Raw genomic sequence first — 15,592 nt, forward strand, 5'->3', positions numbered from 1 at the left:
TAACTACAAAGAAAATAATAGCTGATTTATATTATTGTTAAAGAAAGCTAATTCCTGTTAAACACCAGTTCTGTTAAGGTACTAATTAAAATATGAAGCGAAGCCCTAAAATTTATTGTATTTATATGTTCTTTCTATCACATCAAAAATGTACTTACGGGAAATAGTTACATGAAAAAGATAATACATTTTTAATTCTTTACACTTTCCCAATTATCCTTCTACTCTTTTATATTTCCCTCTGTCCCTAACCCTGACCCTAACCCTAACCCCCAATAATTTTAATTATTCTAACTCTTGTGTTTACATTATTTGAATGTTAGAACAAATAATGAATTTATCTATTTTAATTTGGGTTTGAAGACAGAGAATATCTAAATTATAAGGCCTTTATTACACCAAAGATGTCATCTAAAAGATAATATAAAAAGAGTATAGCGTTTTTCAGTGTAAAGTTGTTCACTGAGTCACATTGTTCATAAATGCATCCATATACATCAAAGATGTTTAAAGCTTGCATAAATCAAACATTCTATTTAAATGAAGGACATGACTATAACAAAGCATATTTTTTTTTTTAGTCTTTATGGGATATTTTACTTTATTTATTTATTTATTTATTTATTCATTATTGGATATTTTCCTTATTTACACTTCAAATGTCATCCTGTTTCCTACTTCCCTCTCTAAAAACCCTCTATTCCTTCCCACCTCTCCCTGCTCATCAACCCATCCACTCCCACTTCCTGGCAGTCCCCTATACTGGGGCATAGAACCTTCACAGGACTAAGGGATTCTCCTTCCATTGATTACTGACTAGGCCATCCTCTGCCACATATGCAGCTAGAGGAATGAGACCCTCTGTGTGTTTTCTTTGATTGGTGGTTTAGTACCAGGGAGCTGTGGGGTTACTGGTTAGTTCGTATTGTTGTTTCTTCTATGGGACTGCGCACCCCTTCAGCTCCTTGGGTATTTTCTCTAGCTCCTTCACTGGAGACCCTGTGCTCCGTCCAATGGATGGCTGAGAGCATCCATTTCTGTATTTGTCAGGCAATGGCAGAGCCTCTCAGGAGACAGCTATATCAGGCTCCTGTCAGAAAGCTCTTTTGGCATCTCCAATAGTGTCTGGTTTGGGTGGCTGTTTATGGGATGGAGCTTCAGGTGGGACAGTCTCTGGATGATTATGCCTTCAGTCTCTTTTTCACACTTTGTCTCTGGAACTCCTTCTATGGGTGTTTTGTTACCCCTTCTAAGAAGAACCGAAGTATCCACACTTTGGTCTTCCTTCTTGAGTTTTATATGTTTTTGAAAATTGTATCTTAGTTATTCTGAGTTTCTGGGCTAATATTCACTTATCTGTGAGGGCATATCATGTGTGTTCTTTTGTGATTAGGTTACCTCACTCAAGATCATTGTCTTCCATCCATTTGCCTAAGAATTTCAAAAATTCATTGTTTATATTAGCAGCATAGGAGTCCATTGTGTAAATGTACCACATTTTCTTTATCCATTTCTCTATTGAGGGACATCTGGGTTCTTTCCAGCTTCTGGCTATTATAAATAAGGCTGCTATGAACATAGTGGATCATGTGTCTTTATTACATGTTGGAACATCTTCTGGGTATATGCACATGAGTGGTATTGCTGGGTCCTTAGGTACTACTATGTCCAATTTTATGAGGAACTGCCAAACTGGTTTCCAGATTGGTTGTACCAGTTTGCAATCCCACCAGAAGTGGAGGAGTGTTCCTCTTTTTCCATATCCTCACCAGCATCTGCTGTCACCTGAGTTTTTGATCTTAGCCATTCTGACTAGTGTTGGGTGGAATCTCAAGGTGGTTTTGATTTTCATTTTCCTGATGACTAAGGATGTTGAACATTTTTTTCAGAAGCTTCTCAGACATTCGGTATTCCTCACCTGAGAATTCTTTGTTTAGCTCTGTAACCTATTTTTTAATAGGGTTATTTGGTTTTCTGGAGTCTAACTTCTTGAGTTCTTTGTATATATTGAATATTAGCCCTCTATCAGATTTAGGATTGGTAAAGACCTTTTCCTAATCTGTTGGTTGCCTTTTTAGCATTTCAAATTTTATCCCCATTCCTGGTTTCCCCCACCCAGAAATTACCTATCCAATTCCCCCTTCTCTTGCTTCTGTGAGGGTGTGCCCCCATCTTGTCTCCCCTCCCTCGCATTCCCCTAGAGTGGGGCATCAAGCTTTCACAGGACCAAGGACTTCTTATCCCATTGATGCTAGACAAGGCAATCCTCTGCTACATATAATGCTGGAGCAATGGGTTCCTTCCATGTGTAGTCCTTGGTTGGTGGTTTAGACCCTGGGAGCTCTGGTTGGTTAATATTGGTGTTCTTCCTATAGGGTTGAAATCCCCTTCAGAACCTTCTGTGCTATTTCTTTCTCCTCTATTTGAGACCAAGTGATTAGTTCAATGGTTGGCTAGGAGCATCCTTTTTTAACACTGTTACATGCTTTTAACTTTAGGTTGAGGAATGGAGAGTTGGCTCAGTGGTTAAGAGCACTGGTTTCTCTTTCAGAATACCAAAGTTCAATTCCCAGCACTCACCTGGCAGTTCACAACTCTTTCTAACTGTTGTTCCGGGGCCCAACCCCCTTACCTAGACATAGTTGTAGCCAAAACACCAATGTACATATAATATAAATAAATAATTGTCTTTTTAAAAAAAAAAAAATCCCACCAGCAATGGAGGAGTGTTTTCTTTCTTAACATCCTTGACAGCATCTGCTGTCACCTGAGTTTTTGATCTTAGCCATTCCGACTGGTATGAGGTAGAATCCCAGGGTTGTTTTGATTTGCATTTCCCTGATGACTAAGGATATTGAACATTATTTTAGATGCTTTTCAGCCATTCGGTATTCCTCAGCTGAGAATTCTTTGTTTAGCTCTGTACCTCATTTTTAATAGGGTTATTTGATTCTCTGGAGTCTAACTTCTTGAGTTCTTTGAATATTTTGGATACTAGCCCTCTATCGGATTTAGGATTGGTAAAGATTCTTTCCCAATCTGTTGGTTACCTCATTGTCTTGTTTACAGTGTCCTTTGCCTTGCAGAAGCTTTGCAATTTTATGAGGTCCCATTTGTTGATACTTGATCTTACAGTACAAGCCATTAGTGTTCTGTTCAGGAATTTTTTCCCCCTGTGCCCATGCTCACAGCCATCCATTGGACTGAGCACAGGATTCCCAATGAAGGAGCTAGAGAAAAATACCTAAGGAGCTGAAGGGGTTTGAAGCCCCATAGGAATAACAACAATATAAACTAACCAGTACCCTCAGAGCTCCCAGGGACGAAACCACCACCAAATAATGCACAGGGTGGGGCTCATGGCTCTAGCTGCATATGTACCAAAGGATGGCCTAGTCAGTCATCAGTGAGAGGAGAGGCCCTTGGTCTCCTGATGGGCCCCAGGATAGGGGAATGCCAGGACAGAGAAGCAGGTGTGTATTAGTTGGTGAGCAGGAGGAAGTGGGAGGGGATAGGGCATTTTCAGAGGGGAAACCAGGAAAGGGGATAACTTTGAAGTATAAATTTAAAAAAATCTGATTTAAAAAAAATAGTCAATGTAAAAAAAAGAAAGGTTGTACCACTCTTCCTATGTTTTTACTGAGGAGATTGCAGTGATTATAGAAACATTGGAATTCATAATTTTTAAGGTTTTGATAGACTAAAAATCAATCACATGACATTTTTTGATTCAACTAGCATGCATGTAGTTCTAAATTTTGGCATTAGATCTCACTGAATCAAAGTAATTAATCTGTTTAAATAAATTATGCCTGAAATATAAAATATAATGAATAAAATTAACTTAAATAGATTGATGGTTTCATATTAATAGGTTAGAGGGTGAGGTTTAATATTTTAGACAATTTAATATTTTGAATTAATGTTTGGATATAGTATAAGAATACAAAAAGTAAGTAAGAAATGAATTATAGAAATGTAAAATGACTCTTGTGGGAAAATTAAAAAGATTTTAAAAGATTTTAATGGTCTAGCATTAATTTCCAATTTTATATGCTTCTATAAAATATAATAAATATACTATTGTTATGTATAAGTATGATCTAGTGTCAAATATGAAAATAATAATCCTTCTTTTAGAAAAAATAAAAAATAATTTATAAATTGAAAACTATAGATTTGGAAAATTTTAAAGTGTTTAGTACTTTGGAAATTTTGTGAATTTTAACTGAAAACTTTTTTTAGTTTATTTTTGTTTTTTTGTTTTTGTTTTTCCTTTTTTATTTTATTGGTTATTTTGTTTATTTACATTTCAAATGTTTTCCACCTTCCTGATTTCCTCTCTGAGAACCCCCATCCCATCCTCCCTCCCCTCTGTCTCCAGGAGGATGCTCCCCCAACCACATGCCTACTCCCACACCACCACCCTAGCATTCCCCTGCATTGGGACATCAAGCATTCACAGGACCAAGGGCCTCCCTTCCCTTTGATGCCTATGCTACATGTGCAGCTGGAGCCATGGATCTCTCTATGTGTACTCTTTGCTTGGTGGTTTAGTCCCTGGGAGCTCTGTGGTGTCTGGTTGGTTGGTTTTGTTCCTCCTATGGGGTTGCAAATCCCTTCAGCTCCTTCAGTCCTTTCTATAACTCCTCCATTGGGGACCCCATGCTCAGTTCAATGGTTGACTGTGAGAATCCACAACTGTATTTGTCAGGCTCTGTCAGAGCCTCTCAGGAGACAGCAATATCAGGCTCCTGCCAGCAAGCATAATAGTGTCTGGGTTTGGTGACTATATATGAGATAGATACCCAGGTGGGACAATTTCTGGATGGCTTTTCCTTCAGTCTCCGCTCCACACTTTGTCTCCATATTTCCTCTTGTGAGTAAGTTAACTGAAAACTTTTAAGACAAATTTTTGCTTAAATAACTTGTCAACTAATTCATAAAGAAATATCATAGACATACTCTAAAAGATGGCTAATTATATAGTTTTTAGCCTCTAAAGTGTTCTGTGATTAGATATTAAACTAAGAATAATAACACAGAAGAACTCTGTTGTAATTAATGCAAGAAAATTCTGATTTTAGAACAAAGACATTGAAAACACAGGAAAACCTGGACTGTGAAATACTAACATTGTCAAGATTCCTCTCTTCACTTTCATGTAAGAACTATTGAATTAGGATTTAGTATGGATACTTTCTATACAAGAGTTTGCAACTTAGCTTGTATGTTTTGGCCTAGGAAAAAATTGTGACATGGCCCTGATGGTTCACATTTTCTATGCCTACACAAGTATTTTTCTATACCCTATATCCTACGCTGAGAGCATGAGACCCTACATTCTCCATTTGTTTTCATCTCTACCTGAATATGAATTCTATATAATCCTAAATTGGCTACAGAAAAGCGTACTGTGAAAAACATACTTGAATGAATGACACCCACATTGTGGATATAAGTTACAGACTTCAGAATGAATACTCAGTAACTTCATGATACTCATGCAACCCTGACAAAAGTCACGAGACATTCTCACGGTGTGACTAGTTCATAACTGCCTTTGTTTCTGCTAATTTAATGTACTCATCTGAAAACTCTTCACCATTTCATAGGGATTCCAGTGAGGTAGGAAATCATATGTTAATTTCTACTTTTAGTAATTAAAATGATAATCAATTTATTTTTGCTAAAAAAAGAGCCATAGCCCCACTTTGTAGTTAAATCTGGATTCAACCTCAGTATATACCCAAGGTTGGCTTTCAATTTGTGGGCAGTCCTCCTGCCTCTAAGGTGTTGTGAAAATAGATATGAGTTAAACTGGTCTCACTATTTTTTTTTTAAGGTTTTCTAGTTACTGTTTAGGAAATAGATTTCTGGGTGTGAGAAAAAAAATGAATAAAGGAATGAGCCAAGTAACACTAATAATAAACATAATAAAACAGTTCAATTTTATTTAAGTCAGCTACTATATATCATAAGTTACTGTGAGGTAGACTTATGTCCAGCACAAATCAACAGTGAAAGGTTGAACATCTTAAATATACTAATCTTTCAAATCCTATCTTTAACTGCCTTGGTGACAGAGTAAATTCCTTTATATCCATATCCAGTTTTCTTATATGTCTCCTTTCATGTTCTACAGACATTCAGACAATCTTTCCGCTAAGCTTTTTCTAATAAAACTTTCAGTGCCCATTTGAAATGCAGGGTTTCTTGCCTTCTTCAAGCTGGGTTTGACTCACACCTACTTATCATTATTTTACAGGTTCCCAGATATACTCTGAACATGGTTTGCTGTCACTGGGAGGATTGGTCTGGCCTTCCACTGTGATGCTTATGTAGTATGCTCAGTTAAAGGTTGTTTATTTGCTTGCTTGCTTACTTGTTTTCTTGCTTGTTTCGGTGTTTATCCATCTGCTGAACCCTCATTTTCATATTCTTACATGTAGCAAATAAGAAGTTCGATAGGAAGTGGTCAGAATACCTTTTTCCTAATAAAATTAGTTATAACCATGGACTTTCTCTTAGGGATTTTCCCCCTTTTTCTTTACGTGTAATACTTGTAGAGAAAAAATACTTCATATACGTTAAGCTGATATTAGGCTAATTATAAAAAAATAAATGTCAGAAAACATGAAAGATTTTTTTAATTGGCCCATCTATGAAATAATTGAATTGTATACCTCAGAGTCACATTATCAATACTGGAAATATTTTCTTTTTATTCTTTTCTATTCTGACTTAAATACAAAACAAATGTTTATGAATTAAATTCCCACAAATTAGGTGTTGCTTTGTATGCAATCCCAGCACTCATGAGACAATGGCAGGTGAAACTCCAGTATGAGTCCAACCTGGACCATAACCAAATAACTGTGAAACATCAGTACCTTGACACACTGGAGGTGCCCCATCCATCTGCAGTCGCTCTCCCAATCTGCATGTCAGAATTGCATTGCCAACCAGTGTAAACCCTGGAAGACACTGATATCTGATAATATCACCTGTTAATGAAAAAGAAAGAAGGAAGCCTTCAGACAAGCTGCAGAGTGTAGCTGAATAGCTCTGTTAATTTAGGAGCAAAATTCTTTACATTTACTCATTTTCAATAAGTTTTAAAATACCATCATTTATAAACAGGAATAACTCTTGAACATTGAACAAATGAGGCTTAAAAGCACTGTCCAACCATGAATGAAAGCAGACATTAGCTACTGATCCAGGTTTCATGATGGATACCAACTACATTGAAGCTCTGGCCAGAAGGGAATAATATGTTTTACATAGGCACGATCCTTATATTGATAGAGATTGTCATTTATTGTTTATTACTAATGTTTCCATCATGTGTTGTGAGACACCATTTCTTCAAGCTCACAAAGCAAAATTAATGTCCTAGAAAAACAGCAATCATAGGTGTTTTTAGTGTTCCTTTTCTTTTTTTTTGACAATTTTCCTTCCTTCACAATCTTAACAAATCCCATCAACTGACAGACTGTTCCAATTGTACATTTTATATTAATTTCTAAGAAAGATAGTTCTGCTAGGAGGGTATTTTTTGCAAATTATTTTAAAGACTTTACCTATTTCAAACTCATCATCTTCTGTCAGGATTTCTGCGTTAGGGACAGGTGGTGGAGGTTGGCACACTCTCAGTTGGTAAGCTAAAAAGAAAAATAAATACTCTATTTTTATTCCTTTCCTGAAAAGCTCAATGCATACATGTACATGAAAAATTACACAAAACTTTTTGAAAAAATAAAATATATTTTATTTTTAAACATTCAATTACTCATTTAAAAAAATCCTATAATCAAAGTAGAAAACAATTACTTCTTTAGTTGTTAGATACTATGTGTCTAACACTATATTTCTGACCCCTAAATCATGTTAGGTGGTTTTAAAACCTTGTTGTATTTGTTGTTGTTGTTGTTGTTTCTTGGAATGATCACAATTTAGAAAGATGCATTTGTGTCTTTATTTGTTCAATAGTGTCTAGTCTCAAGGTCCATCATAGAACTTCTTGTCCTTAGGAAAGTTACTGACATCTAATAACTCATTGGCAAACTTATAAACACTTTGCTAATAGTATCTCAGTTGACCTTCAAAAAATTATCTTATATCTATGTGACTAGTTCCATGATGATTTCCATTTTACCAATTAGAAAACTATTGAAAGGAGGCTTAAAGTACCCAAATCACAAAGCTGTAATTGCTGAGCTCACTGTGAACCTACTGCATCTAACTTTAGAATTTTAATTCATTCTGGGACATCAATGTACCTGTGAGATATATGTGTGTGGGAATATAGCATTTGCAATTATCATAATGGTCTTAAAATAACAATCCTCATTTAAGATGGTATTAGATTTATTTAAAGACCATCAAAGTCCCTGAATCCAAGTCTTTTAGAAACTAATTCAAAGATACCTAAAAATCAATGATACAAGCATATTTTATTAACATTTTGTTTTCTCTGGGAATTTTTCGAACATATTAAATGGTTCTTCAATTGAGAAATGCGTTTTCAATTGTAGAAAATTAATGTTTTACATGTGTCATATTTTGCCACTTATGCTGAAAAGAAAGGTAGAGAATGTTACATCAAAAACAAATTCATTTGACATGACTAACAGTGAGAACACATTTTAATATTTTCTTACTTAAAAGCCTACATCTGCTATATTTCACCTATTGCAAGGATTAATGTCAAACTTAGGAAGATCAACCAGACATGGAGTGACTCCTATAAGAGGAAATTACTGCAATTAAGATAAAGCAATTTTTTTCCAGATCTAAATAGTTATAAAACACAGAGGTCATTTCAGATTCAGGGTAGAAAAGAAAAGAAATGTTGCACACAAAATTCAGTGATGGATTCTTGGTGATATATTAACATCTAACCAGAAGTCATTTATAAAAGGTTGATTAGCTGGTAAAGAAGCTGGTAAAGAAAGAATTTTTGTATACATATGTGTGTATCTAAACATATATATATATATATATATATATATATATATATATATATATATATGAGAGAGAGANGAGAGAGAGAGAGAGAGAGAGAGAGAGAGAGAGAGAGAGAGAGAGAGAGAAAGAATGACTCAATGGAGAATAATGAATTGGCCTGTGTAAATTACTACCTGTACTTTAAAAGTCTTCTTGCCTGTACTTCAGTATGCTTATAAAATAACTTGTTGGTCAGTGACTTTTTTCTGAGTAATACCCTACAGAACAGAGAAGATGTGACACTAAAGAATAAAGCGAACAAACAAGCAAACCAAAAAACAAAGAATTATGAACAAGAAAGCCCAGGGTAGAAAATAATACTCAATATTTTATTAAGTTTAGTGAAAAATGACTAGAAATTTTTAAAAAATCACTCCTGTATTTAAATTTTATATGGACACTGTTCTAAATATAAGATATAAGATGTACTAAGTACTTTGGTTTTCTCAGTTTCTGGTTATCTGCTCCTTAAAATAATTCTAGAATTTGAGGTTGTTGCTGTCACTATCATACTTGCACCCTTTCACACTTGCTATGCCATGTTGAATGGTGTTCCTTGCACTGATATCTTTCTTGAATCTCAGATTGTTGTGTGAAACAGTTATTGGAGACATAGATAGTTAAGTTTTCTTAATATGTAGCTGGAGTGTATCTTTTATTTATTGACTGTTATCCTTATAAAAAGAAATAATGACGCACAGAGACATGGCCACAATTTGGGTGTGAAGAGATCATAGTGATTCACATTGATAATATAACAGAATTATTATGGCTGATCCCCAGAAGGTAGAAGTCAAGAAGGGGCCTCATACAGATTTCTGGGATGGCAGAAACATGTTTAAACACAATAACTACTTTTGAGTCCTGTCTCTGCTTCAGGGAACAGCTTTTCTTATCATTAAACTTAATTACATCAACTAAACAGGGGATGTGTCATACATCTACACATTTATAACACTGCCACTTGTGACTGGAAAGTGAAGATAACAGGGTTTAGGCCAGCATCATCTTAGGACAAGAATCTATTAAAGAATTAAATAGGAAATACTAGGTGTTGCTTTAATCTATTCATGGTACTATTATTCCAAAAATCCTATGAACCTAAATATCTATATTATTAGGAATAATGTGGAACACACACACTGAAATTTAGTGTATATGTTTTTTAATGTTTTGTATCTCTCTTTCATATCATTAACTGTTGATTAATCTAGACAGCATTCAAAGTCCTTGTTACTCAAGCAAGCAGAGTAGAGCCATAACTCTCCAAATCTACAGAAATATCTGGCCAACTAAGTAGAGGAAATTGGTAAAGTCTGTGTTTCATGTGAGAACTTTCATCAACAAATAAGTTGAATACAGGTCAAAAAAGACATACAATATAAACTTCAGGTTTCTACATACAACCTCAAACCTGTAAATGTTTCTCTCTCTCTCTCTCTCTCTCTCTCTCTCTCTCTCTCTCTCTCNTCTCTCTCTCTCTCTCTCTCTCTCTCTCTCTCTCTCTCTCTCTCTCACACACACACACACACACACACACACACACACATGCAGTACTTGCATACACTTGCAGGAATATTCATTTACACAAATAAGCACATTTCCACATACAAAAAAGTAAAAGAGCAAATCTGTTCACATAATCATAATTTTATACATAATTACAGAAAATAAACAAGAGTTGGAGTAATTTTTCCTCATTCCCCTTATATGTACAGTGAATATATATTGAATACCATGGCCTACAGCCTGAATTTATAGTCTGAGATCAGGCCCACTAATAACTTTATTATCCCCAGTACCTTTTTTGAGGTATCTTCCTTAATTCCTATGTTTCCTCTAGGGGACCTTTTATCTACATATAATTCTTTATCTATATTTCCTTTGAGGGAAGATTTGTTAGCCTCTAATCATAGTGAAGAGTGTTCAATAATTTTGTATTCTTCTATCTTTACCTTTCCATGTATTAGTTCTTGCATTATAAACAGCTTATTATGGGAGTATTTGACAGATCTTTACATTTTGTACAACACTTTCCAGGGCTCATTTAGATGTGCATCAAGTAAGCTCTCAGAGTTCCTACGATCTGTCATATGCGATGATACATTAGAACTACACTTAAAAACTTACTTATAATCATTCTCATATGTACACTGATAATGGATGAGAAAGATGTAAATCAAAAAACTAGTGATCAGAATTTGACTAGCTGAAATAAGAAGTAGTCTCGGGATTAGAATGATTATGGTGGTGTTGTTGTTGATATGAGTTTTGGAAAGAAGGAGACTACAGAGATGAACAAATCTCACAGAGATAACAAAATATGTAGACATAAACAACAAAACCTAATTGTATATGAAAGCTCTGGGAGAGAAAAGTGGGAAAACAGGGATGATTTGGGGATATGTGATATGAGAGTATGTAGGTCATATTTTTGGAACTATAATTTTTGTTTAATTCTAGACTAACTAAATCTCTTTAATTTTAAGTAAAACTCACTACAATGGGAATAAAAATAAAAATAACTACAGTTGGTAATGGATAAGAATAGAAAATGAGCCTGACAAAGAATCTAATGCAAGCTATAAACCATCGTATACTTTATCTGGAAACAGATAGTTCCTGAGAACATTTTAATCTCAAGAACCACAGATGTAAACCAGCATATCATCCACATAGGTTGCTATATTCTTCTTAAATACTAAACAACATTATTGTTTTAGTAAAAGTGAAACTAGAGGGAAAAAAACAAAACAAATATACCAGCCAGCGGCCTAGCTCCTCTATCAATCAACAGAACTCCAAAACAGAATGGATAACAAAAAGCTTAGTATGGATAACAAAATGTCTCAATTTCATGTTCTAAATAATTTCACTTCTAGATAACTATCATTCAACTTGTTTTGCTCTCTTTTATAATTTGTCTTAAATAGAGTCTTCCCATTTATTATATAATATTAAGGTGATATATTCCATTCCCTTTTATTATTACTTTAATAATATAAAATTTATTGACTCCATATCCATTTTATATACTCAACACAGATTCACGAAAAGAGAGACTTTTGGCAATACTGCTAATTTTTTGGAAGTGATGTATTTGACATGGAGCATCAAACATTCAGTGAATAAGCAATAAATACTTTCTTAATGACTGAGTTTAATATCATTTAAAGAAAAACAGCAAAGAATTCATGTACACACCCTCCTGCATACAAGTATAAAGATCTAGCTATTTAAAAATTCTAGCATGATGAAAGAGCTTCTGGGGGCCCAGTTGTCATATGATGATATTTGGTGGCTGTGACCAGAAAGAGAATCAGTTTTGTTTGTTTAATGGCTACTCATAGGTAACACATGGATAGCATATGACCCCTCACCCATTCATATACAGACTTTCCTGTTTGGATTCATATCTTACAAACACATACACACACACAAACACACACACACACACACACACACACACACACACACACACACACNACACACACACACACACACACACACACACACACACACACACACACACACACAATTTTAGGGGAGCTGTTGGTGAGGAGCCCAGGAGGAATGGGAGGATGGAAAGAGAGGATGAATATGGAAAACATACACTCTACACATATATTTCAAACAACAATAAATTAAAATTTTTAAAAAGTGTGTCTTTTTTCTCATTTATAAAATGGGTATAAAACTGAAAATGAATTAGAATACTTTAAAAACTTAGAATGGAGAAAGGTACACATCATTTTGATGTATTTTCTATTACTCGTCTGGTGAATGTTAGCATTAGTATGACTACTGAAGTAGTTCTTTAATTCTACAGCATTTAAATTCCATATTGGGGATCCATCCTCATTACTATTAAAAAAAATTCTACCACCTCCAAAACCAGAGCAATATATTCACTCTGGTTCTACACTGGACAATTTGCTTCAAAATTGCAAAGATTCCTTACTGGTTCACCTAGACTGGTAATATACAAGAATACATAATCTAGCAATACATCTTATGGCAAATGTGTATTTGTTGATCCTAAAACTACCAGCACAGCACAGCAAAAGAAATGTTCAAAACATTAAGTAATTTTCGTGCCCATCCTGATGAATTTGAGATGTTATGAGAGATACAATGTCTCCAGCGTCTAGTTAAGAAAACACTTATTATCTGAAGAAGAAGTGCTTGAAAGGCAGAGAATCTTTGCTGACAGTATATCTGTTAGAGGATTAATACACACTATATAGAGAGAACAATATTCAAGAAATTATACAACGCAAGTCAAAATGCATTACATATATAACCAGAGAATAATCAATAGGATAAATGGAATTTTTCTGAGAAATATTTGAAACAGTGTAAATCTTGGGTTCTATGGAAACAACCCATCAGCTCAGGATATCACAAAGGCTATTTGTTACTTTCCACAAATCTATGGTAATATTCAATCACTGGCAACAATGCTTACATATCTCACCAAACACTGAGAAGTCAAACTGTTGCCTATACAGAGCCTTCCCCCCTGCTGACAAGTGTCAATGGTAATAGAAGATCCTCTGCTAACTAGCAGAGATGAAAGGTAACCAATGAATCAGCTACAAAATCTGTAATCAAATGGTACCTTGCCTACAAGATACGATGAAGTGAAGGATGGCCAAATGTGGGATAAGCTAAGCATTTTCTCATTGGATTTGAGAACCATTCCATGAGATGGAACCAATATCTGACACTGCTCGGGTGGCCAAAAATCTGAGCAATTCACCATGGACCTTGAGGAAAATCAAATTCCATTGTTCTTCTACAGGAACAAAGTAATAAAAACACTAACAACAAGTTGCTATACCCATAGACCGATGATTGGTGAAGCCATCATTAGAAGTGCTTCCTCTTTCAGGAAATAGGAATTAACACAGAGATCAAAAACTGGACAATATGCAGAGAGTGAGAGATTTAGAAACACTCAGACCTCAATAGTATGTCTTTATCAAACACCTACCCTCAGGGCTCAGATACAATGTGGAGGAGGAGGAAGAAAGGTATATGAGTCAGAGGCCCAGGTCTGCTGTGAGATTATGTATACTAAAATAATGAGTCCCTACAGCTTCAGGTTCCTGGCCATCTAGGCATGTAATACCTGAAGGTAGAATCAAACACGACTGACCACTCCACCAGGAAAAAATAGTCATTGAAACAATTCCTAATGCTATTCTTCTATATTCATAGATCAATCCCTAGCCCACTTATCATCAGAAAAGATCTTTTTCAGTAGCTCATGGCAGCGATGAAGACACTGACATTCAATCTTTAGGCAGAGCTCAGGGAACCCTGTGGAAAAGGAGGAAGACTGATTGAAAGAGCCAGAGACATCTTAGATAACAGGAAAAAATGGCTCACACAACCAACTAAGCAAGGTTCATAGAAGTTCACAAAAACTGAAAAGGCCATCATGGAGTCTGCATGGATATGCCCTCTGTCCTCTGCATATGGGCCAGACATTTTAGCCTGGGGCTTTTGTGGGACTCAGAACAATTGATGTGACTGTGTCTCTGACTCTTTTGCCTGCTCTTGTAAACTTTTCCATCCAGTGGGTTGCCTATGGTTCATGACTAGTCTTATGGTGTCTTGTTATGTCCTGGTCAGTTGATAAGCTGGAGAGGCTTGCTCTTTTCTGAAGAAAAACAGGAGCTGTGGAACTTGGGAAGATGGAAGGTGTAGGAAGAATTAGAAGTTTAGGGAGGGGAAGCTGCAGTCAGGATATAACATATGAAAGAAGAATAAATAAAAAGAAAAGTGGAAAGAACAATAATAAAGCTATTTATGATATATCAACAATATCCTTACCTGAAAAAGATGTGGACAATGACAATAACAAGAAACGTGCTGATGTAGAAGGAAAGAAGTACAGAGCCGGGGGCAGTGATGGTGCACGCCTTTAATCCCAGCACTTGGGAGACAGAGGCCAACATATTTCTGAGTTCGAGGCCAGCCTGGTCTACAGAGTGAGTTCCAGGACAACCAGGGCTATACTGAGAAACCCTGTCTCAAAAAACCAAAAACCAAAACCAAAAACAAAAACAAAAAGAAGCACCTGGAATCCCAACTTTAACAGAACTATGGACAGCTAGTGACTTCTGAGACAAGGAGAATGATTCTTTCCCAGGAATCTGCACCATAATTGGTTATCCAATACCAAGTAGTCAGCACTAAAATAATATTCATAGAAACATACACAAATGTGTGTGTGCTATGAATTTGAGGGAGAATGAGGAATGTAGAAGGAGTTTGAAAGAGGGGACATGTAAGTAGAGGGAAAGATGAAAGAAAGAGGGAACTGATATAATTATTTTTAATTGCAATTTTTATAAAATGTAGAAAGTGTTAATTATTAGCTATCAAACTAAGATGGTATCATCCTTTACATAATGCATGTTCCAGTTACTTCCAAGGAAGACATGAAGGTCTAGCACAAATATCACCAATATAACATGGGATAAAAGTCACTTGTTTCTAAAGTGCAAACATTATGTTCGTTCTCTCTCTCTCTCTCTCTCTCTCTCTCTCTCTCTCTCTCTCTCTCTCT

General features: G+C 35.5%; 1 protein-coding gene across 5 annotated transcripts in view; it reads right to left on the minus strand.

The window, feature by feature from the left end:
- Window positions 1-15,592, minus strand: part of Csmd3 (CUB and Sushi multiple domains 3) — a 1,165,720-nt gene that overhangs the window by 87,034 nt on the left and 1,063,094 nt on the right. For all 5 annotated transcript variants that reach the window (XM_021216672.2, XM_029547950.1, XM_029547951.1 and 2 more), the window contains 2 exons: window positions 7,587-7,667; window positions 6,894-7,007 (listed from right to left, as the gene is read on the minus strand). In XM_021216672.2, the coding sequence (XP_021072331.1) occupies window positions 6,894-7,007; window positions 7,587-7,667 (195 nt within the window). The remainder of the gene's footprint in view (window positions 1-6,893; window positions 7,008-7,586; window positions 7,668-15,592) is intronic.

Source organism: Mus pahari, chromosome 17 (genome assembly GCF_900095145.1).
Source record: "Mus pahari chromosome 17, PAHARI_EIJ_v1.1, whole genome shotgun sequence".
Taxonomy (NCBI): domain Eukaryota; kingdom Metazoa; phylum Chordata; class Mammalia; order Rodentia; family Muridae; genus Mus; species Mus pahari.